The sequence below is a fragment of the Centruroides vittatus genome, unplaced genomic scaffold (assembly GCF_030686945.1).
Source record: "Centruroides vittatus isolate TY-2023 unplaced genomic scaffold, ASM3068694v2 contig_1168, whole genome shotgun sequence".
Classification (NCBI taxonomy): domain Eukaryota; kingdom Metazoa; phylum Arthropoda; class Arachnida; order Scorpiones; family Buthidae; genus Centruroides; species Centruroides vittatus.
Window position 1 is genome coordinate 3,078,668 of NW_027120749.1, and position 26,147 is coordinate 3,104,814.

At 25.9% G+C, this 26,147-nt stretch overlaps 1 protein-coding gene and 1 long non-coding RNA gene across 3 annotated transcripts in view; one reads left to right on the plus strand and one right to left on the minus strand.

Moving 5' to 3' along the window:
- The first annotated feature begins 3,005 nt into the window (after positions 1 to 3,005).
- LOC136982164 (neprilysin-1-like) overlaps positions 3,006 to 26,147 on the plus strand; it is a 47,722-nt gene continuing 24,580 nt past the window's right edge. For both annotated transcript variants that reach the window (XM_067278596.1, XM_067278604.1), the window contains exons 1-10: positions 3,006 to 3,173; positions 4,951 to 5,063; positions 7,582 to 7,644; positions 7,724 to 7,885; positions 19,143 to 19,226; positions 23,842 to 24,050; positions 24,117 to 24,302; positions 24,378 to 24,485; positions 25,591 to 25,727; positions 25,803 to 26,034. In XM_067278596.1, the coding sequence (XP_067134697.1) occupies positions 3,076 to 3,173; positions 4,951 to 5,063; positions 7,582 to 7,644; positions 7,724 to 7,885; positions 19,143 to 19,226; positions 23,842 to 24,050; positions 24,117 to 24,302; positions 24,378 to 24,485; positions 25,591 to 25,727; positions 25,803 to 26,034 (1,392 nt within the window). In that variant the 5' untranslated portion in view covers positions 3,006 to 3,075. The remainder of the gene's footprint in view (positions 3,174 to 4,950; positions 5,064 to 7,581; positions 7,645 to 7,723; positions 7,886 to 19,142; positions 19,227 to 23,841; positions 24,051 to 24,116; positions 24,303 to 24,377; positions 24,486 to 25,590; positions 25,728 to 25,802; positions 26,035 to 26,147) is intronic.
- Positions 8,633 to 9,462, minus strand: LOC136982177 (uncharacterized). Its single transcript, XR_010881858.1, has 3 exons — positions 9,393 to 9,462; positions 9,218 to 9,263; positions 8,633 to 8,727 (listed from the first exon to the last, which is right to left on the minus strand). It is a non-coding gene; the product is annotated as an uncharacterized lncRNA (long non-coding RNA).

The following is a 26,147-nucleotide window of genomic DNA, read 5'->3' on the forward strand; positions in this document are numbered from 1 at the left end:
ACTAATTGAGATCAGCGTGATTTGTATTCAATTTTAGTCAGAAATATTCAGAAATGTTTAATTTAAATAATTTTTTCCAGGTTATCGAATGTGAAAGTTATTTTTTGAAACCTTCTCGTGAATCGAAGAGCTCTAAAAATGTATAAAAATTGATCTGTTCTAAATTATTATTATTTAAACTTAAATTATACCAGAATATTTTGCAACGTGCAATCTAATCGTTCATTTATTCAGATTACTTAATGGGATAAACATTTGAATGTTGAATAAATAAACAATGTTGAATATAGGTCCAATGTGGTTATTTAAAATAAAGTTTTTCAAAATAAAATAGAAAATATTAATTTCTTTTTGAAGGTAATCTGTAAACAACTTCTATAGTTTTTATTATTACGCTTTTTTGTATGATTAAATTGTGTAAAATTTAAGTTCAGAAAATAACAAAATATTTTTTAAAAAACTCTGTAATTTGATAACTCAGTTTGAATTAACCACATTTTATTAGCGGGATTATTTCAGAAGATTATTGTATTGTAATTTGATACTAAAATTGAATACAAATTGCACTTTCAACTTCAACTACAATTAGTTTAATCAGGAAAACAGATAGATTCCTTACCGTCAATAATGTTTTCCCTTTTTCTAATTAATTCTGTAGATGATGCTTTGTTGATTCAACGCATAATTAACTTTAGATGTATAAATTTATTTATTAATAATAAAATCGATTATTTAAATATAACTTGGGATGCAGAAATATTCAAATTCGCGCGGTTCAAAATATTAAAATTTATGCCAAAACGAACAATAAAATAGTAAACGTCTAGATTAAAACATAACGAAATACAAATGTAAACTTATAAGTAACAATTATCATTGAAAACATCGTAGGAGTGTGAAATTTGAGAATAAAATGAAAAAGGAAAGGGGGAAAAACATAGATACGTGTACAGATAACGAAATGAGATAAAAATGTAAGTGAAAAGGTTGAAGAACTTAATCATTTTACTTCATTTTTTTCCTTTTATTGAACAATTTAAAAATGTATTAATCATCTTCATTATTTGTTTTCGATTTCATTTGTAAAACATAAAGTATTATGTCAACTATGGAAACATGCTATAGGCTATATAAATTTTAAACTTGTTTATATCTATTAAAATACTGTAAATGTTACAATCGAAGTGATAAAATTAATTTGCTAACTAAATTATTATAAGTGATGTTTATTCTCTTTGAAGATTCAGAATAGATTATTTGCTAATATTTTGATTGTGTTATTAAATATACTTTATAAAATCATTAACTGCGAAATATAAGTGTACACTCTTATAGTTTGTAGATTAAAAATACAGATAATTATATATAAAACCATTTAAAAAGATCTAATATATTCCCAAATTTTCTTTAAAAATTATTTTTTTTATGTAATTCTAATTCTGTAAAAGTATTATGTGCATAATTAATATTTTATTAAAAGGTAAATGACCAAAAAAATAAAGTAAATAACTTATTTTTAATAAGTTTTTCAAAATAAAATCAAAAAATATTAATTTCTTTTTGAAGGTAAACTGTAAACAACTTCTATACTTTTATCATTACGTCGTTTATTTAACAAATTTAATAAAAATCATGTCTTGTGGTAATTTAAATTTCAATAAAGCACTGCAACAATCTTTAAATTTAAAACAAATTTTAAAATTCGTTAATTTCTCATTTAAATCAACAACATTAATTCAATTTCGATTCATTTCTTTATTAAATATTTCAAAATTTTCGAAATCATTTTAATTTGAATGATGTAAAAAACGTTAACATTTTTGTATTATTTTAATTAATTTATACATTTTAATGTTTTAGTTTTTCAATCAAGACTCACAAATTAGTAATTTTTTTTTTAAATGTGTATTAAGAAAACGTGTGATTTCAAATGGCTAATAAAATATTTTTAGTGTAAAGTAATTAATAAGTAGAATAACCGCTCTTAATTTTCTCGACCATACCAGGTTGTCTAATTACAGGAAATAAGTGACTTTGCTTTAATAAATGTCTTGGGTTCTAGGTCTTTGTTCTCAATAGAGCGTGGGATGAAATATAAAAGCAGTTATTAATCACGAAATTAATTTTTTGAAATGTGCTATTTACGTTATAAAATATTTTTATGTATACCGAAAAAAAATTTATAGTAATAATTAATATTTTTAATATTAAAGACAAAATGATTGTCAGTTAATTTTAAAAATAAATTTAGCATTTCGTATATTAATTTTTTTTTTAAAATACTTTTGGTTTTCGTTTTATAAGCATGTTCTTACTAGGAATGTACATTTTAGTGAAGTGTGCCTTTAAAAAAACAATTGATATTTAGTTGCTTCTCGAGATAATGGAGGAATAATTTCTCAATGTTGTCAGCCGAAAAAAAAGGAAAAATAGACAAAGGTAAAAAGCAGAATTGGGTTTCACGTGATAATATTTCGTCTTTCAATCGATTTTATTTCGAAGCAAATGTCGGTGAAAGAATCCAATAAATGCTCTGATTGTCCCCTAGGATAGCAATTTTGACTCTTCACCCGCTTCATACCGGAGCTGAATAAACATTTTGCGAAATATTAAATGCTTCAACTTTCGTTTTATTATTATTACTTTTTTTCCTAAAATTCCGAATGGAAGATTTTCCAGCAAATAATCCGCTAGAAAAAGTTGTGTATATAAAAAATAAAAATATCTGCGCGTGACGAAACTTAGAAGATTGTTTGCTTTAATTACCGAAACATCGAAAGAGCTTGCATTACATAAAAACGGCGGAAGTTGCAATTATGAGTTTTTTATCTGCGGAATGCGAATGCAAAATGATAAAGCGTTATACTTCGGAATAAGGAAAGAGCTGCTGCTGGCGTTATTGCGATCGTGCAGGATGAGATGCTGAAGCTGACGTTGCTATAGCAACGGATGTAGGAGGTGAAACGTGTGATCGGAGCACGCGCTCAACACTCGCCTCTTCATCCGAACGAAGGAAGGACGCGGTGTAAGATGCGAATTTAAATGTGACGCCCACGTTACAACAATTCCCGAATCATGATTCGTGGCAGCAGTCGGCCAGAAGCCAACAGCGTTACCGCCATCAAACCCGAAGAGGCAAAACTAGCTACGGAACAGCTCTCTACACGTTACAGGTAAAATGCTAATTTATCATTTTGATGCCCCAAAAATGTTCCGTAATCTCTGTATTTTTTTATTTATTTATTACTGTCGTTGGCATTTGCCACGCATTCCTTCCAGCGACGGAAATGATAAGAAACGTATTTACTTTACTTGTAATAACGATATTATCGGGGAGCGTGTCTTATCTGTTTTATGCACCTCACGATGTTTATTCAGAGAATATATAAATGGATTATCAGCAAATATAACTTGACTAGAGTATGATTTTTCAATTTCCTGTACACAGCGGCAGATACGGTGAGTGCGAGAATGGCCACGTGTTTAAAATATCGAAATAAATCGAAATATTATACAATCGGAAGAAAAAATAAGCAAAGCTCTATGGTTTATATTAATATAATTTGCATTTAAAAATTTGGCTAACTGACAATGATATCGATTATTACAGTGCACTAAATGCCAAAATGTTTATTCCATTTTTTATGTGAAGTATTTTAAAATTGGAATTGCTTATTTTAAATACTAAGTTTTATGCTTTTTATGTAATGGTATATTTCTCCCATGTGTCTGAAACGCTTTAATTACCCATCAAGTTAATATATAAATTATTCCCGATTATAATAATTGACAACTCTAGACGACGTTTGCAGTTTCCATTTAATTATATAAAAGAAACGAATATCAATAATTTATATTTCTTTTATGGTTTACAAAGTAGGTAATTTTTATAAATTTCACTCTTAAAAACTATTGAATCATATTTTCAATTATTTTTAAAAATTAAAAATATAAAAATCATGTGTTAAATAAACATAATTTACTTACTTTGCACCAGTTTTTAATTCTTACAAATTAGCAAAAAGTAAAGAAAAGAGAATTGCACCTAAATAATGTAAAAAATCATGCTAAAAATTATATTTTTATATTGAAGAAGCAAAGAAATTTAATCGAAATTTGTAAAAAAACCCATAATTTTATGGTAAACAATGAATTATCTTCTCTTGTACTATGGCAATTCAATAACAATGTAAGAGATGAAATTAGTGAAGTAATTGCTTTTACTAATTGCTTATCCTATCCATAAACATAATTTTAGAATATACGATTCAAAGCAGAACTCTTCCATTTACCGAATTCCTCTTTAAGTTCGTAAATTCTGTATGAGAGCGTTTAATCTCGCTTTTTATTTTTTCGTGTCAGGATGTGTGTAATCAGGGCAAGGTCGCTAAAGAAATATGGACATTTTGAAACGTCGTGTTCGGCGTCAGTCGCCAGACATAAAGTTATAGGAAATTGCATATTCTCGAAAACTTCTCACTCGTCTTTTCCTTTCAAGGTTATTTAATCGATTATTAATGCAGTTTGATTAATATTTTTTTAATGTCTGATAAATTATAACTAATCTCCAACGTTTATTAACTTCTTAAGCGTGTGAGTATAAGCAAATTAACTGGAAATTAACACCTTTGGCAATTTTCTTTTTCAGTAAATTGAAAACACAACGTAAGATAAGCTTTATAAATGAAAAAAATAATATAATCTCTAGAGTTAAAAAATATTTTTATACTTTAATTTATTATATACAAACTAGTTATATAGGATTACAGAAATTCGATCTAAAATTGACTTAATTGGCTAAATTTAATGACATTTTTAAATGCCATCATTAATGTAATAATAAATAAATAAATAAGTGATCCTCAGAGAGTAAATAACATATTATTTTTAAAATTATATTACCTAGTATTATAAGTAATACGCTAATTTTATTATAATAATTTTCTTTAGGAACTGTCATTGGTGGATCAGAAGAACAAGATTTGAAAGAAGTTTGGTTGTCGTTTCTTTACTTCTTTTCATAATATGCACAGCACTCGTTTTAATCAATTTATTAAACGAACGTAAGTATTCCTTTAGCGAATTTATTTTTGAAACATAAAAAGTTGTTAATCTAAAGAAAATACGTTGTAGAAACATAAAATTACGAATTCCATAACGAAAGAGCTTGAAGCTAGAAGTGGTCTGTTATATAGGTCGAGTTTTCTAGTAAAAACTCACTTATACAATCTTTCAACGTTTTAAAACCGAGTTAAGTGAAGTGAAACATGAAAGATTGATTCGTAATCTGTCTAAATAGTAAATTTTTTTAGCCATTTACACGAATTATCAAAACTTTTCCGAATCTTTTAGGCATTTTCTATGAAATTTTTATCCTTAACTCTTTCAAAATTCTTTAACGAAGAAACTCTAAATCTATGGAAAGGAAATAAAAACTACATAAAAATGAAATTAAAAGAAAATAAAGTATAATAATGTTTACAAATGCATTATTTATAATATATTCCGTCTCATCAAGATCTTTGTGTTATGTATCTATTTTTAACTATGCTAGTTCTTAAAGAATTCAAAGATAAGTTTGGCATCATTAATTAAACTCGATCAATTTTTAAAAGTTTTTCTCTTATTTTTATAAAAGTAACTTAATCTAATATACCAGAAAAGATTTTTTTAAATAAAAAGAAAAAGAAATAGCAAAGATATTTAATTTCAAACGAATAAATATACATTCGCCGTAATAATAAAAAAAAATGATTTCTTTCTAAAATTTTTATAATTTTTCATCACATTAAACCGCCTTTTCAGTATCAGGTTGCTTGTAATTAATTAAAGATGTTTAAAATTATCGATACGTTAACAATTAAAAAAGTGTCCTGTTTCAGTTGTTTTACCAAAGAATTAAAAATTAAAATAATAGGTGAACGAAGTTGGATGTTCGCCATTTTTCTTATTCGTTTCAACTTAAAAGCAGATGTTCTGAATATATTTTAAAAATTCAAATTTAGTTATTGATATAAAAAAAGTAAACAGTTTGTTTTAATGCTAAAGAAATTTAATTAATTTTCAAACAAATCATTTAGACTTTTTACGAATTTAAATTTGATAAATTGAATTTTAAAAAAAACTACACGTTTTTAATTGAAATTTTAAGTTTATTTATTAAATATAAAGCGAAAAAAAAGTATAAAAACTCTCAAAAGTTCTATTTTATTCTGTTTACAGAATTAAAATATATCAGTTTTTTTAATTAAAAACATTATAAATAACTGTAATTAATTTATTAACATAATAAGAATAATTTTATTGTAATTATTCTTTAATATATTATAAAATTTATGTTTATTATTTAATTTGTATATTAAAAAGTTTTTAAAAAAAAATGAAACTTCGGTACGAAAAAATTAGCAGACGTAAATTAAATTAACAAAATTTATTTTCGTAGAGAAAATAGATGTAAAAAAGGTACATATTTTAGTCGAGTATTTTTCTTTGTCAAGATAAATATTTTAATATTAGAATAAGAAAATTTCTTATCCAAACGAGATAAACTTAAATAGATAAAGTATGTAAGATGAAATTGTACATAGCCCGAGGAAAAATAAGAAATAAGCACCAATTTGTAATATCTGAAGGGGGAAAAAAGATCAATAACATCATTCAACTCCAACGAATTATTGGTTTGAAATTTGATTTTTTTTTCTAGATTTAAAAATTCATATATTTGAAATTTTTGACTTTGATGAGTAAACATACGCGTTTAATGTATTTTTACCTATTTGTCTAGAATGTGATTAATGATACGGAGCAAAAGACTTCTATTATTTTGAATTCGTCCATTAATTATGTAAAGTCGAATCTTTATTTGAAATTTTTTTATTTTATGACGTTATCTTTTTGCGTGTTTTTTTCTTATTAGAAGGGGGAAAAATAAATTTTTTCTTTTTTGTTCTTCGATACACGAGAGATCAACGAATTTTTTGAATAATTCGTTTTAATCGAAGTGTTCCATTCGCATCTTCTATTAAGAATTAATGAAGTTCACTCTTAAATTAATGAGTTTGATTTTTAAATATTTTTTTAAAAAAAGGAATTAAGATCGAAATTTTTGAAACAATTATGTTAATATTTCAAATAGGAATTTAATTTTTGAGCCAAACGCGACTGAAAATTATACATTTATTTCTCAACCAGTAAATTGCTATTTTCTTTTTTGTTCCACCAGAGAATGCAGTAAATTACTGTCACTAATTTTCAATACATTTAAAGTTTTTCAAGTAAAAAAAAAAAAACAGAGAAATAGCATTATACAGAATATTTCATTAAGTAAATTACAGCTGTAATTGATGTAAAAGAAATAACTCATACTGAACTCTGAATAATATATATCTGTTGTATAATAATTCATTTAAACAAATTGTAAAGCTACAATATAGCTCATTTTAATATTTAATAGGCTACACGCCCTTCTCCTTTAAAATTTTATTAACATAATAATAATAAACCTGTAAAACGGTAAAACGTTAACTTTAATACGCAATTTGTATCTGAACGTAAATGTTTAACTTCCTTATAATCCCACAGGAAATTCAAGAACAAGAGAAAATGTTTCAAATATTTGCAAGTCGAAAGATTGTGTATTAACAGGTATAATTGTTGAAAAATAAATAAATAAAATATTTTGAAATAATTAAAATTAACATTATTGAAACGGAATATATTTTAGCGGCTTCCATCTTAGAAAAGATGGATTATACGGCGGATCCTTGTACAGATTTCTATCAGTTTGCTTGTGGAAATTATCTTGAGCACAACACGGTTCCCGACGATCATTATCATCGCTCGACAATACAGAGCATGCAAGACGACATTTACGTCATTCTCAAAAGTAAGTTCCTTTATGAAAAGAGAAAATACTTTTACCCTATTTACCTTTAGTTTCTCATTAGTTAAATTATATTCTTTTGGAAGATTTATCTTTCTAAAATTGCTACTCCAGGCAGAAAAATTCATTTTCCATTTATTTATTCGTTTATTAATAGATTTAACGCCTTATTCGCAAGTTTATTTATTCATAAAATAGTTTAAATTTGCATAAATTATATACTGTATTTATAATTAAAACTTCTTACTGTATTTTAAGTAATTTTTGATTTACCATTATCATATTTAAATAATCGAGAATAATAAATGTTAATATATGTAAAATATTCTAATCTTTAATTGTTATCAAGAATTCCTGCGTAAAATTTATTACACTTGAGAATTATTTAATTATAATAAAAATACTTCTAATCAGCTTAAGTAATTTTACTTTTATAAATATAAAACATTATTTTTGCAAAATATTTAAATAAAATATATTTATTTATTGAATTTACTTCAGTTTCTAAATTTATTTAACAACATTCATATTAAGTTTACATATTTATTATTGTTAAAATTTTGATTATAACTCGAAAGATTTAAATATTTTCATCTTTAAGTTACGAAAAAATGTTATTTATTTTTAATTAAAAAGTGATAATAAAATGCGTTTTTCCTCCACTTTTGTTTAAATCAATAAATTGATAATACACACAAATATTGTTTAATGCTTTAAAAAAAGACTTACGCAATTAAATTAAATTTAAGTGGATAAATTAGTTTGAAAATTTAATTACCTTTTCGAAAATTCCATATTTGGAGAGGACGGTTGATGAAAGTGTTAAATTCAATCGATATCGAGTGCTACAAGTGAGAGAAATTCCGAATCAATCAAAACAAGTAGGCTAATTCTTTTAAACAAATTAATGTAAAAGACAAAAATTAAATAATCATTTTTATTATTTTTCATTCGGGTTTAACTATTAATACATCATAATTATTATTTTTTTTTTATTAGAAATATAGCTAAAAACCCCAAATTAAAATATTTTATTGTCAATTATAATTAATGCACGATTTAGTATATAAAGTCGTGTTTATTTTATTAATTATTGCATTTAGAAAGATGTTTACTACTACTAAGTACGCTTAACACTTTTGTTACACGAGTTCCTACGAGACGAGAACTCGATAGGTGATGATAACGAAATCCCCAATGAAATTATCTCTACTCAATCCAATTGTGTAGCAACCTCATTATGATTCTATTATTGGGTTAAGATTCCCTTTGACAATATCATATTTACAAGATTTATCGATAACAAGACTTAATTTTCAAGATGAAAATTTCTACCTTTTGTATTGTTTACCTTCTTTCAACGTATCGAAGAATATAATTACTGTAATCAGATAAACTTAATTATTTTTTTTTTCTTTATTTTTATCGGGAGGAAAATTAAACTAGTTTCCTTTTAGTTAGTTCGTGATTATATTGTTTATTTTATTATTTTTAATCAAATTTTTCTTACCTGAAGGGTTAAAATGGGCGTTAAATTCTTTTTATGTAATGAGATAAGAATTTTATGATAAGAATGACGCTACTACTATTAAAAAATCTCCTCAAATTTCAAAGGAATTTAGAATATAAATTAATTTTCATTCATCGTATACAAACATTTTTAAATTAATTTTGTTTATTTACTATATAATATCAATAACAATAATTAAAGGCTTTAAGATGTTTAATTGTTAACAATTAATAATTTTAATTTCACTTAAATATTTTGCATATTTAAGTGAAATTAAATTCAGTGTATATAACTTAAATATATGCAAAAGAAAAAAAAAATTATTCGAAATACAAATAAAGTTTATCATACAAATTCCTACATCCATGTAAGATTATAAAAATGGAAATGCTATTTTTTTGAAGAATTTAACGACATAAACTTTCTATAAGTTAGTTTATAACTAAGATAAAATTTTTATCAATGTAAAGATTCACTAAAAGCACTGAGTAAAATAGATCTAGTTGTATTGTTATTATATTCAAAGGGATTTGAATCTACAAAAGTATACAAAAATACATAAAGTAAACTTATAAAATTCTTTTTAGATATGAAAAAAAAATCTGATCTGCATTAAGAAATAAATTTTGTAATCTTATGTTCAAAAAGTTTAAAATTGTTACAAAAAATAAAATTTTTCAATTTATACAACGGTTCAATGAATGTCATCTTTATGTCTAAAATATAATTTTTTATACAATAAAACTATTACTTATATGTTATTGTACTAAATCACTTAGTGTAACCTACCGTAAAATAAAAAAAATAATTTAAAACTTTTCATTTTAAATTTAAATTTTTTTTATCTCGTTCATGTATTTTGCATCTATTGATATAATAATACTAAGCCGATGCTATTAAAATTAGAATATTCTAATTAATCTAGAAATCTCTAAATTTACGATGTATTTCTAGGTTAATCAATGTTAGTGAGATTTAAAGCTAGAATATTCGAGTTAAAAAAAAAAAAAACATAGTAATTTTAAAATAAAAGTTCTAAAGTAGCATCGCGAGATCATTTTTTTTAAATTTATTATAAAAATATGTAAAAATCTTGGCAAATATCGACTTAAATTAACAGAATATTATAATTATATTGATTTAGCTAATTTTATTATAGAAATACGTTCTTCATTCAATTTATTCACGAAACTTTGATAATGAATCTAACATTTTGTTATAATGTTAAAACATTATTAATCTTAATTTAAATTCTGTAATTTATGTCATCATTTAGCTTAATGCTACGAATAATTAACGTTGTAAAGGCGTGTTTTCGTTCGGACTAATAATAATAATAATAATAATTATTATTATTATTATTTTAAATTTTTGACTTAACATGAAAAATGTTCTCTCTTTTTTTTTTAAATTATGCTTTTCAACAGGATTTCAGGAAGTTTTGACTTTTTTGCCTCGAAGGAACTATTAATCATGCTTTCTAATGACTGAAATAAAACGCCTAAATCCATTTTGTTAAAGCGTTTCGTCCAGAATTTTAACCAGAGATAATAATTAAAATCTTGTCTGGTTTAAACGAAAATGTTATTTGTAATTACAGGATTAATTAACAAATTTTGTTTTAATTAAATATATTTTTTAAATTTTCTAAACGAATGAAGCGATGTAATACTTTAAAATTCTCTGCATATATAAATGATTAAAATTGTCTTTTTATACAATTTATCTTGAAATCGGAACTAATATATAATCTCAACGTAATAAAATATTTAATAAATTTATTCGTATTTGATATCGGATCTCTGGCAATGGAATAATCGGTAATTTAAGATAAGTGCTTCTTCTCATCTTCATCTATATTTTTAACACTTAAAAAATATCTCTTGAATTTCGTTTCTTATGTATAATTTCGATGTTTTAATCCTGTACATCATACTGTTCCTACTATCAACGGAGTCATGCTAACCATCTATTAACTCCTTTCAGGGGGAAACGTTTGAATTGAAATAACGTGACTTTCGGTTTGAATTATAAGTTCGTATATAGTTAATCGGGGTCTCCTGCCCCTAAACTTACCATATCTGGTCTCGGCTTTAATATATCTAATTCCGTTCTCCATATTAAGGAAAGACAGAAGGACGACTGGGAATTTATTGGTGTACAATTTTTTTTTTCAAATTGCAGCCCAATAATGGGTAAAGCAAGAATTTTCCTCCTTTAATGTTTTAATTTTATTAAAGCCCACTATTTCATCAAGAATTTTATGGCTGAGATGCGCGTTAAATAGTAATTTTTGGTATATAATAGCTGTATTATATAAAATATTTTATAACAATTTCGAAAGGACGAGAAGGAATTTTCGAACGATACTTTTGTATGTATTATTTACAAACACTTAACAATAATATTCGTATTATTTGAATTTACTCGAAACTAATGCGTTTAAAAATTGTTTATATTCGTGCTTTCACTTTGTCGTTTGTTTCATATTAAATAAAATTAAATATTTTAATATTCTGACAAGAAACTACGTTTTATAGAAACTAAACTAAGATATATGTTTAGTTTATTGTTAATAATATTAATAGAAAATTAATCTTATAATGTACAGTACATTGAAGATGTTAAAATTAATTGTCTGCAAGTTAAACTGTAAAATTAATAGCCAAGTAATCAAGCTTACTTTTATAAAAAGTATAACACGAGAAAATTTAGATCATAATTGATAATTTATGAATGACAAAAATTTAAAAAAAAAAAATCTTATTTGTAATCTTGAGTTATTGTTATAAATGTAAATACACAATTTGGTTTGAAATTGCGTTTTTTATTTCTATAAAAAACGTATTATAACAATGACCAAACACTCGTCTTAAGAACTCTGAGGTTAACCTATAAAAAATTTCATAGTTTCCAGTCAACGAAGCAGAAATATAGAAAGAAATATTTGGACCAAAGATTTTGAATATCGCAATTTTAAAGCAAATGTTATTGTTATACTTTTTTATAAATCGCCTATCGCTAACATTATTTCGATTTTCGGATGAACCGATAACAAATAAAACTTTAGGGATGATGGATTCTTTCCAAACACGATTTGATTAGATTTAAAACGATGTTCGTGTATAAGTCACTCTCTATCTATCTAAAAAGATAAACAAATAAAAACAATTTTAGCTTAAAAAATTCGCCACGTATGACAAAACATATTGATCCAATATCACAAACGGAAATTATTGTAAAGTTTGTCTCTTGGGTTTGTCGCAACGCAACCTGACGCATCGGGTTACGTTCCCGGTATCACTTTCGAGCCCTATTTTTTTACTTTTAAGTAATTTAAAATATTTTTGACATTTGAAATTATTTTATTTTTGGATAGATCAAAATTTATTATTTATTATTTTCGATCTCGAGCATTCGTTCAAATAATTGATGTATCAATTATTCTTGCCTATAAACGTTCATTTATTTATTATTTAGTGTAATTATAGAAATGGGTTGTAGAAAATTTTACATATAGTAATTTATGATGCTGATTTCATGATACAGGCCTATATGCAATAGGCAGTGGTAAATACGCAGTTTACTACGAAAAATGGCAAATAGCTTTATCGAAATGTATAGAATTTTAAGCTGTTTGAAAAAATCTTTATAGCCTAATAAAAAAAATAACAACTTTTATATAAAATGTATTTATAAACTAATACAGATTTTAAAAAAAATAAATAAATTCAATAGTCTTTTACCAAGTTCATTTTCTTCGTTTGATGGTCTTTAATAGTTATATATTAGATCGGGAGTTGTATTAAAAGGCCTGAAATTTATTTATTTATTCAATTTTTAAATACGATATTTTCATTTTTGATTCTAATATGCATAATTTTTAGTTGTTAGAAGAAAAGAAATCTTACAATCGATGGCATCTTACATTTGAAGGCACTTTCGGCAGTGTTACTGAACTGTCACATCAGTTCAAATGAGCTTAGCTGGTAATGGGTGCTTAATTCTAACATTTCTTTTTTATATTAATTAAAAATGTCTTCAAAACGACATTCTAATGTCGCATTAAAACAGTTACAGTAGTTTTTCTGTATGAATACAATATTTATTTTAATGTGGCATCATCTCACCTTGAAGGTATTTTAAATATGACATGGAAATGGAGCTGCCAAACATTATTTCACGTCATTTATATTGTTTTTGTTTGTTTCTCCACAACTTAATATTTAAAAATGTTTCCCTTTTACAGAAAAAAGAACAAACTCAGCGCGATTTCAAACTCTTAGAATCGGGAAAATACGGCATTTCAGATTAAATTCTAAAAATATAATGATTCCTATCAAATAAATATATTTACCCAAACAATATATATAGATTTTAATTGTGAGAATAGAGGATTATTCAAAATTTTGATTCATTTAAGTATAAAAATATTCCATTAGTGCGATTTAAACATGTTTAAATTGCAAATTAAAATTAAACAAATGGGTGAATCACCAATTACAGAACTTTGTTTATTTTGATTTTATCTACATTTATATATTTTTCTTCTGGCGGAATGTTTGTATGAGTTCTAGCCTCGCGGTACGAACATTTCTATAATATCTAATTTATATTCGTGTATCGAAATAGCTACACGAATGTAAATTACTAAATTACTGATTTTAATAGAAATCATCATATTATTATTATTTTAATAGCGTAATTAAATATTTAATATAATAATTTTGATACAAACAGATTGAAATGTAAATTGAGAATTTTTTTTATAAAATTTAAGTGTACAGTAGTGAAACGAAAGTGAAAAAGTTTTGTATATATGAACTGGAGGGGAAAGCCTCTTGCCCGCTTCGCTCTCTTGTTCCCAATATAGATTATTATTAATAAAAACTTCAATAATAATAATTTTAATACTAAAAAAATTTTCTTTATTACCATTTTCTAAACATTTTAAATTTTACTTTCTCTTTAAATTTCGATACCAGTCTTGATAGGCCATTGTTTAGTCATGCACGTAGAGCTATCTATGTATATTCTATATATATTAATGTTAGAGACAGAAGTTTTTACCACTCTGATGTTGATAGTCCCCGTTCTTCTTATAATATTTATAGTTTTTTCCCTCTATTCGAACGTACTGTGTATGTTTTGGCTGGTCGAAGGACTTTTAACTTATCATCCGAACTACGATTTCGTTTGTTTCCTTTATTTTGCTTGTAATACATAACAGAGGAAAAGTAGGATGATTGATCAAAAAAATGGCCCCCTAGATTTTTATATTTTTGGACGCGGGACTTGGAACGTGGAGAAATGCAGAGTTGAGAAGTTTTTTTTTTTTTTTTTTTTTTGTATGTATAGATGTTAGTGTATGGGGAAGCACGATTTTGTTACCCACTTTAAAGCTTAATAACTTCCTGTGACTTGTCTAAAATTTCTGAAAGTTTGCAAGGAGGTTTGTGTATTAGAGGCATCGATGCGATTAAATTTTAGTGGTGAAAGGTCGAGGGGTAGGGAGATAGAGGGGGTCGTGTGTATCTCCAGTAGGATCGGACTTAATGACGCTTTTACTCGTTATTAACATTTACAAATTTTTAAATAAAACTCATCTCACTTTTAAAATTAAGCATTTTGCCATTTTATAATAATTAATAATATAAAAAGTTTTTAAAATAAAATCCCATAACAGATGGTGCCACATAATTTTAACTTTTTTGCCGAGAAGTTTTTACCCAACTTATTGCTAAATTTTTTATGCGAAAGCATTAGTAAAATTCGATCCTCACTCTCAGTGAGGATTCGATAACGTTCCCAAGTTCAGATCCATTTCAAAATGCACTGCTACACTCAAACTAATAGGAAAAACACCTTTTTTCAAACCTCATAAACACGTTCCTTTCGGATTTTCTTCGTCAAAATCGAAACATAGAACAACCTTCAGATTTCTGAACAAAAACCATTTTTTTTTCCCGGATAGGTCGAACATCACGATTTTTTTAACGTCTCACAGAAAATGTTCAGATTCCATAGTTACATGATACGCCTTGCTCGCTACCCCACAGTTTTCGCCTACTTGTTTAAAAATTTCGTGACAATTTATTGATTTTCGGTTCCGCCGTTAATATTTTTTTCCTGGCCACCGTAGGCCAAGGGAAAAAAAATACAAACGCCCCTCCCATAGGCGGACCCCGCTCTTTCGCTCATTCATCCATGGACTTTACTCATTTGTTTCTAATGTAGCCTATTCGTAACAAAAATTTCGTGACGAGTCATTAGTTTCCAGTGCAGCTGTTCCTTTTCATTCCCATGACGTAAAAACGAGTATTAAATATTTTAAATCAAGTGTTATATAATATATATATATATATATATATATATATATATATATGGTATATTCGATCTCTAAGCTAAACTCGTATATTTTAGCGAAGAAAATAATCTATATCCAAAAATTTGAAAGAAAAATTTGCGGTAATTTGTTTTAGACGTTTCGCAAATATTCTGCGTAATCTGGTTGAAATAATTGGAAAAAAATGAATTTAACATTTTTTAAATAATATTATTTTAAAATATTTTGAATATGCACTACATTCTTGTTAATCCGGTAATTCGTGTTAATTCTTACACAGAGGGATGTCAGATTAGCAAGAGTGTATACTGTATTTCATGCTTCATTAAAAATGTTTAAAAATAATAATCAGTACGCGAAAGAAAATTCGCGATAGTAATAATCTTGTAAAATATAATAATAATAATAATTTTCTTAGAAACATTGGACATCACTAATTAAGATTTTATAGATGTTTTCGAATGTGTTACGATATAAAGATGGTGTTACATCACTATCTTCATCATTATCTGCCTCGATTAACATGTTTTAATCTAATGGAAGTTACCGAGAAGTTTAGTTTATTGCAATTTCTGCATTAAAAAAATAGTTTTTTAATCTTTTAATATTTTTTCCTCGCAAGAGGATATTACCTTGCTCTTTGAAATCATGCACGCGTATAACTTTCACATTTGACAATGTGAATTAACGTTAAGACAGAAAAAGTTTTTCTTCATAAGAATTTCTTCCAGTAAATTATTTTTAAAGATTTTCCAGATTAGAGAACCGAAAACATCGAATCGCTTCTTAACTTCTCTTCGACAACATCTAAAACATCATAAAGTAAAATATTTATGTTCTTTGAACGGTCAATGGTGTCATGGTGTTTGCAATAATCAATGTTGATGCTCTATGCGAGACTCCGTTTACGGTCGATACTGATACGAAGTACGATGGAACAAGAATTTTTTGCATAAAGCTACTCTGCCAGTTATTTATTATAAAATTTTAGAATGGCCACGATCGTCTTAAATGCATATTACAACATTAAATGCATTAATTCTTTTACGTATAATTTGATTTCTCTCTCTCTCTTTCTCTCTTTTACGTTAATCAATAGAAATTTATTTTGAATTTTGTAGATTCAAGGTAATCGAAGCAAAACAATTTAAAAATATTTTTGCAATTTTAAACTCATTCGTTTATAAATGTTCTTGTGAATTACAGCTCATGTTGTTATCGATGTTTAAACACGATAACAAATTTTGATTAGAAGCATTGACAAAGTTTCGCAGATATTATTCGTTTCATATTTCATAAAAATTTATTCAGAAAGACGAAATTTTAATCGCAAATTAAAAAAAAAAAAAAAACTTAAAATGACAGAACGTAAAGCACTTATTATTGATAGCAAACACCTGACATGTAAAATAAAATGTGATATATATTCATGTTAGACAATTGCATCAATTATAATTATAATAATGCTAATATTGAATTTTCAAATTAACATCATCCATCATTGGAATTTTATCATTTATTACGAACCGTTTTAATATACTGTATATAGCTTAATTGTATCATTAATAAATTTCGAAGTTTATCAGTAGTTAAACTTGGATGTGATTTTAAAATATTTTACGAAAATAGAAATCTAAAATTGTAATAATTTTTAACAAATTTTAGATTCTCCGAATTTTAAATAAGTATGCAGAGCCTTATAGTAAGAGAGGAACATTAATAGAAAACTGAACTTTATATTTTGTATATTTTACGAAATGCATTCAAATAAAGTTAAGGGAAAATATTCGAATAGATAACTGATTATTTTAATATTAAATGACCGGTCTTTATTCAAATATATTCTTTCTACACTTTATTTGAATGCATTTCATAAAAAAAATTAGGCAAATTATGATATTCAAATTTCTATTCTCGCTTTTTTCAGAATATGTTATAATGGAGAAAGAGAATTGTAAATAAAAATAAAAAGGAATTGTGTTGCAAATGCGAGTGATCCCTATGTACGAATGTAGTTTTATAAATTCAGATTTGATTTAAAATATATTTTTTAACTAAATCTTGTATATATCGTGAAAGCGTTTTATTATAACTTTAATTAATTTACCTGTAAATTGATTTTATTATAGTACTTAATAAGTAACGTTGGATACCTTTTTATGAAAATTAGTTTATTCAGAAATTGTGGTGATGCAATTTAAATCATATTTATTCGAAATATTTTAAACAATTTTTATTTTATTTTTTCATATAAAGTTCGATCTCGAATCCGTTTCAATTAATAATTATTAAAAATCTATTGATATGAGCCAAATAATAATGTGGTTAAGTTATACGTAAACATATTGATCGCTTCTAAAATAAAAAATTAAATAATTACAGTAGAGACTCGTTAATCAGAACCCCGGTAATCGGAATCGCCGGTAACCGGAACGATTTTCAGTCGGACTGTGTCGTGCTGAATCGAACGTTTTTGATACTAGATTTACTTCTAAAGTATAATTTTTATGTTTTTATATTCTTCAATATATTTATTTTGTTTGTACAAAATAAAGAAATAATTTTTAACGATACAATAGCCTCGATTATTATTATAAAAATTTTCGTTAGGCTTAAAATCGACGAAAATTCAACATGAAGCGACACGCAACGGAGAAAAATTCAACACGAAGCGACACGCAACGGAGAAAAATTTGAACATCGGACAGGTTAATATATTTATTCGTACATAATCGGTAATCGGAACAAATCACTAATCTGAACAACCCCAGTCCCCAGTTGATTCCGATTTTCGGTTCTCTACTGTATAAAGAAATTCATCAAACGAATTTACATAATTGATGATCGGTTATATCAGAGCGCCCTCTACGGAGTTCGTAATTTGATAACCTCGTTCGAGATTAGCGGAAATGCCGCCATGTTCTCTACCATAGGTAACATTAACCAAAAATAAATAGCAAAAGTAAAATATTCTTTTAATATTAAATGTTTAAAATCTTAAATATTTAGGCATTCGAAATTATATTAAGGGAATAATTAGAAGAAAATGTTACTTTAAAAGCTTAATATTTTTAATTTTTAATTTTAAGTAATTTTTTTTAAAGCTCGCACAAAGTTTGAGATTTGAAACAGAAAATACAGTATGCTATACTTTGCTCTGGATCTAAGATCGATTCTGGGTATCCCGGATATAGCATATCCCGTCTCTTACCACCCGGCCCAAGTGGGTTCGATAAGGCCTCATTATGAGCCCTATCGAACTCAAGACGGGTCTAAAAAGACCCACTTACTGTCTTCAAAGGGGAAAGAGTAAAAATGTAGAAGATATATTTTAATATAACTCTTTATTTAAATTATTTATTTTATAATTACAGTAATTTATTTGTAACTTTATTTTTTAACAGAATTAATTGAAAAATCAATCAATGCTAATGACAGTGAAGCTATTGCTAAAGCAAAAACTTTGTACTCATCGTGCATGAATACGAGTAAGTAACATTACAATGTTTCTATATTTATTCGATATTTTAAAATATATTCGGTAAATATAACTGAGTATAGTTTATCCAAGTAATAATACATATGGTGGACCTTCCTTTTATGACTGACATACAGTACGTCGATTTGAATATTCATCGGATCTAAAATTTTCTAGTAATTTCTTTGCTTTCTCAAAAACTCTGGAAAATTCTATATTGTGCTTGCTTTAACTGTAGAGTGTTTGTCATAAATATAGCAAAGCCGCATTTGGAGGTATGTATATTGTGTACTATCATTCTCAATGTAATACCATTCTTGTGTATATAGTGGATTTTTTAATAGTAAATTTATTTAAAAATTATAATTAATATATTATAGTGATTTCGTATGGTACTTTAGTACTGTATTTTAAATTTCTAAGAACTTTTAAATCGTCGCAATTGCTCTGAATTGTTTCTTGACAACGTTGAGCCTGATGATGCTAATGATTGTCGGAAAACTATTCTTATTTTTATAATAAACGAGAAACTGGAGGGTTGTTTGCACAATTGAATTGAAAACGTCAGCAGCAAAAATAAGAACTCGTTTTACGATCTAAAGAATCCGACGATCAACAGGATATTCTGGTTACTATTAATGAGTACCTGCAGAAGTTAAGCAGCATTGATCATGGCCGGGAGCGACGCTTTCTATTAAAAGGAGTCAATACAGTGTTGCAACCTTATCATGTTCCTAGGGCGGGGAGGCAAGAATCGAGAAAAGAAAAACACTTTTTTTTTCATTTTAAATAGAAACTAATCAAGTACAACAGATGACGATCCAGTCGATCCTAACGCTCCACAGTCATGGCCTTTTTTATCATCAGTAACATATACTTATTCCTATTTCATTACAGTATAAATGTGATATAAATATAATACACATACTTTTTATAAGGTATATGTATAACTTATATTAAATTTATATCATATTATATACCAGGGGTAGCCAAACGTTGTCACGATAGAAGCCCTATATTATCACTTATCAGAAATACGTGTGTGGTGGTTGTGTGTGGTTGAAATACTATAGTAACTATAGTATTTCAACCACACACAACCACTGGTGTATAAAAAATTTCACGGTTACTTTACTGGTACTTTTTGAAATCCTCCGACTTTACGAACGCATTCTTAGCTTTCAGTTGCCTGTTGAAGGTTAAGCTCAGAGTTACTCTTATCACATTTCATAATAGTCAGCAACCGTACAAAATATTAAGTAATATGTAATATTTTCGGAGGTTTGCTGACTATTACTATGTACAGTACCAAATGTTATAGAAATAAATCGTATAAGTACGGGTATCCCTTGCTTAACCGGGATTTGATTAAACGAACGAAATTGATTGCGGCAATCCCTTTAAATATGCGGCAGAAGTTTTAATTAACTAACTGCGTTAATCAAGGGATACCTGTAGTTAGGCCACCGGAGTTGTATGCCATAAATTATTTTATGAAATAGGCATAATTAATATTTATTCATCTGTACAGCATTCTATTGAAGAACATTATAATTCGTCTTTCTTTTATGCTGAATTCGATATATGCTGGTATTTCCAGGAACCTAAAAGGTGTAAAAACGAGATATACTATATGAAAATAAAATCAAACATCAATTTGGATATATCTAATTACGCATTAAGTCGAATATTAGAAACTCTGCCTAAATTATGTACAGTATTGTGCTATGAAATTTAATAGATTTGAATGTTATTCTGTCTATGAAATTCAAAATATTTGATTTAAATGCCGATATAATAACTTACGTAATTAATTTAGACCTATGTAATTTTCATAATCATATAATGTAGAATTTCGGATGTCATCATATATATATATCAACATAATAATAAATTAAATACGCATATAATTTTGCATTCACATTTTAAATACATTGCAACAAAATATCACTACAGTTTTTCAATGCTACGAATAATGAAAATAGCATTTTAAAATGCGTTTGAAGTAAATATTTAAAGCTTTATTTTTTAACAAAAACTAATAAAATACAATCAGAAGATATTTGATTTTTTTAGAAAGAAACCTTTGAAAACATTAATTACTTTATTCACAACATAAATTGTAAATACAGTCATCAATATTTTTGAAAATGAAATTTCCAATCTGATATATTTTGGTATATTATATTAAAATTTATCAGTATCGCTTTTAAATTTAATATGCATCAGTTAATTTATGATGAATTTATTATAAATTTATAAAAAGTTCTGATAACAGCATTTTTATAAGTTAAAATTTCAACAATAAATTATTTATCTATTATATTATATATATATATATATATATATATATATATATATATCAATAATCTTTATAATATATCATAATCAATTAAATCTTTGTTTTAATAAATTTACTAATATCAGTAAATTATATAAAATTTTTGGTTTAAAACTCTCTATAATTTTTCATATTATTATTTTAATTGTAACCCGAAAAATATAAAGCATTAGCAAATATAATTAATATGAAAATAATTCTATTATAATGACGATAAATTATTTTAATTTTAATCGTTTTTCTTTTGAATAGTTTTTAAAGTGCTTCAGCCAATTTTTATTGATTATTATTAAATAAACATAATGATGATTAAATGTATGAAACGAGCAACTTGAACCATAACTCAAGTGGTTTAAAGAGGAAGAATTAAATCATATAAAATTTCAAATAGGTTTTCTGTGAAGGGATGGTTTGCACGATTTCTTCTGGATCTCGAGTGAAAAGAAAATGACAAAAGTTTTTTTTTAACTACAGTTTATTTTAACTTCTATTCGTTAAGCATTTCCCATAGAATAAAAAAACCAAAATACTTTTTACATAAATTATATTTATATAAAAAGTACTAAAAGTAAAATTATAAAACTATAAAATATTTGTATGTATGTAAAATATATGAAAAAATAGTTTATATATGATTATATACAGGTTTGTTAATTATATTAAAAGTACATAATTATAAAAAATTTTCAATGTTCAATAAAATTCAGTTGTAAGAATCTTTTTTTGTGTCATCGTTCGTGCATATTCGAATATATGGAATAATTATTTATTTCGTTTTAAGTCCTTCTTTTTAGTTCATTTTAAATTAATTCCTGTTTTAAAGTACTCAAACACAATAATTATTTCCTTATTATATATAAGATAATCGTTCTCTTTTAGTTTACATAGCATTATTTATTACCAGTATTATAAGACGAAGGGTGTTTGTCAAACATCTTAATATGAGACAATACACTTCAACTAATTATTATTATTATTTTCTTAAAAATATATTATTTTTTCTTTATAGTGACTTTTCCAAATTTTAATTTGCCATTTACTCATTACGTTTATTAGTAGAAAAAGAATTTCTGTATTACGTTTTCTAAATTTTGAAATTCGGTAAATCTTTCGAATATTGTGCTCAAATACTAAGTGTTATTGGAAACAGTTACATGAATATTTAAATATTTTAACTTTTATTTCTTTGAATTAATAAACTAGTCTTCAATATTAACGAGATTGCCTTTTATTTTCATGATTTATGATATCGAATGATAAATGAAAGTGTAGAAGTAGCGTCAATAGGGATACGTCAAGAGCCATTACGGATAGGCATGAGGCAAAATGGTCGCAAGTTACAGATGAAAAATAGAAAATGAAAACACGATGTAAACTATTCGTGAAAATCACGATAGTCCTCGAACTCTGAATCGAATGTTTCAATATCAGTATCAGAGTATTCGTTCGATAATGGAAGAATGAAATGATTGCACATTCCTCTAAGCACTTAAATTCCAGCAATTGGATAATATCAAAAAGCAATTTAATAAAATTACAATAGACAATATACATTTGCAGAAAATTTTTAAATAATTGTTTTATCATGCAGAAAACTTATTTAAAAATTTATTTTCCTATCGATTTTTATGTTTTTTGGAACAGCAAAATCGTCATGTATGTTATTACAAATATATTTATATATCGGGATTTATGTCATAGATGTATATTTGTCATCGTGATACCTGTATTATGTAACGTTTTATATAACCTTGAGTCCTTTTTCATCTCCTATTTATAACTTCTGTTGTATTATTTAAAAAAATTATTTTAGCGAAATTATATTTAAATTGCTACGTTAAAAAATATTTTAATTCTAGAAAATCTGAAAATATGAGCAGGGTATTAGAAAAGATTTTTGAAATGCTCAAAACTTACTAGAAATTCTGGATATTTCAATAAGAAAAACTTGGTGATATCCTCTAGCGTACTGTTTCTTTTTTTCCGGCTGCATTTCAATTCTGCTGATAAATTCTTTTTCTACAGAAAGATTTATAAAAAGGCTATTTTATTCACTAATCAACACAAAAATTTCTCAGCTATAATGCTTTCATTTGAATAAATAAATTTAATTATCACGAATGAAATAAGTAAATGTCATTTATACTTTTAAATACGTACTATCGGAATTTAAATCTTTAATTATGAAAAACTTAATTTGAATCACTAAACTTTTTGAGAGTTTGTATAATAAATATGTTTTTATATTACTCATCTACAGCATCTAATTTATTGATTATTGCAGGTAGCGTAGAAGACGATTCCGTTTCAATTCTTCTCAGTTTATTGTCGTCTTCGGGAGTAGGGGAATGGCCAATACTCGATCCTAATTGGAACAAAACAGATATAGATTTAGAATGGCGATTGGCTCTCTTACACGTTCATCAAGCTCAACCTTTTTTGCATACTTACGTTGCACCCGATGATAGAAATTCTTCCGTTTATCTACTTCATGTAAGAAAATTTGCACAATGTTATGAAGTTATTTTATATTTTAAACTAAATTCAAATTTTCGATAGGTAATTTCCGGTTCTCCAGTATTGAGTATGCAATACTATCTGAACAATTCGGATCCGAACTATTCCAGATATTTACAATCGTATAAAGAACTAATTAGAGAAACAGCGAGGCTGTTGGGAGCCGATGAAATGGTTGCTAAGAATGATGTAGAAGACATGATGGAGTTCGAAATAGCCTTTGCTAATGTAAATAAAAAATTTTTTTCACTATCTTTAGGTTATATTATTATTTTTAAATGTTTTTAATATATATATAAATAGATATCAAGAGATGAAAGCTATGAAACCTCTAATGAAAATAGTTCGTTAGAAGATGAGCACGCGTTTAATAAAATGAATATCTCACAATTAGAAGAAATGATACCAGAGGTAATTTATTATTAGACAAAAGTTAAATTTTTGATTATAGTTTTGCATAGATTCTAATTAAAATTCTGCAAAATTAATCAATTTAATTGAATTACTTTTGGCGTAATGTATTTCTTTCATCATCGTTTCATTAATAAAAACATTATTCTTTTCAATTTTAATACATCTCTAAATTTATTTCATTTTCAGAAATTTTATTATTTTATTTTAATGTATTATGGATAATATATTTAATATATACATATATTTAATGGATTTGAGCTCATATATTGTATTCAAATAGTAAATGATAACTATATACGCTAATTCATAATGTTCTAGGACAGTTTCATATTGAGTATTTGATATATCTCCTCATGATTCTTGAGGAAATTAATTTGAATGAAGTTCTCCTTTTATTAGTACAAGAAGCCACTTTCGCTTTAAAAATATTTTTTTAAAAAAACAAAGACTTCAGCTTTTTTTTAATTAAAAAGTTAATTATTATATTAAAGAAAATTATGAATGTTTTGAAATAACATGTATAAATTATCAAAGTATGAATGTAAAATTTTTTATTTTACATGATAAATTTTCATAGTTTTCATGCTAATATTTATAAAAAGTATTTTTCCTATTTTCATCTTGTCTGTTAGATTTTGCTTCATATAAATAAATCGCATTTTTACAATTATAGCACTTTTATGTAGCAGACTGACTGATTTCAGGACTTGGCCGTAAAAATAAATTTATAAAATGAGCATTATATTAAGTTACATTTTATCGACTTTCATATAAACTGCGCGAAACGTTAATCAATTCCGCTTTCAATGCGAAATTACCAAAGAAAGTCTAAGATCTCATATGACATCTGACTTCATAATTTTGTTATATCACTTATTATTATTTTCTTGCATGAGATATAGTCGTTATATTCTTACTAGTTTATTAATGTGAGATTTAATGTTATTTTCATATTTTTACTTACATTTTTTACTGATCACAAACAAAGCTATTACAATAAGTCTTGAAATCTTCAAAATTCAGAATTTTTATATAATTTTTAATAAAATTATCAACACTAGAAATGTTTTTAATGAAATTCTATTTTTTTTTTTTTTTATAGATTAGATGGTCTTTACTAGTCCAATATGTATTCAATTATATAGGATTCCAATCAGATTATACAGATTTAAATATTGTAGTTCACTGCGAACGTTACTTGAAGCAGTTAGTCGTACTTCTCAATAATACTTCCAGCAGGTAAATAATTTTCAAAAAAAATCGAAAAAATTACTTCATTTATGAGTTTCGTATGTGTTTACTGTGTTACTTCAGAACCGTTGCTAATTATTTGGCTTGGAGATTTGTCACGAAATACATGCCCTATCTGGATATTCACTTTCGGAGGCTCTATTATGACTTTCGACGAGAAGTGCCAAATTTGTCTGATGAAAGAACTTTCTTTGCACGTTGGAAAGAGTGCGTTCATTTAGTCAATGATGGTTTCGGCTATGCTCTTGCTTCGTTATACATAAAAGAAGAATTCTCTGAAAAAATGAGTAGAGAAGTAAGTCTTTTTCTTTATTTCACGTAATTAATTTAAGTTTGAAAATACTTCAAAAACTTTTTTTTAAAAATTAATCATAATAATTATATTAGCAATTACGTAAAGTTTGTATT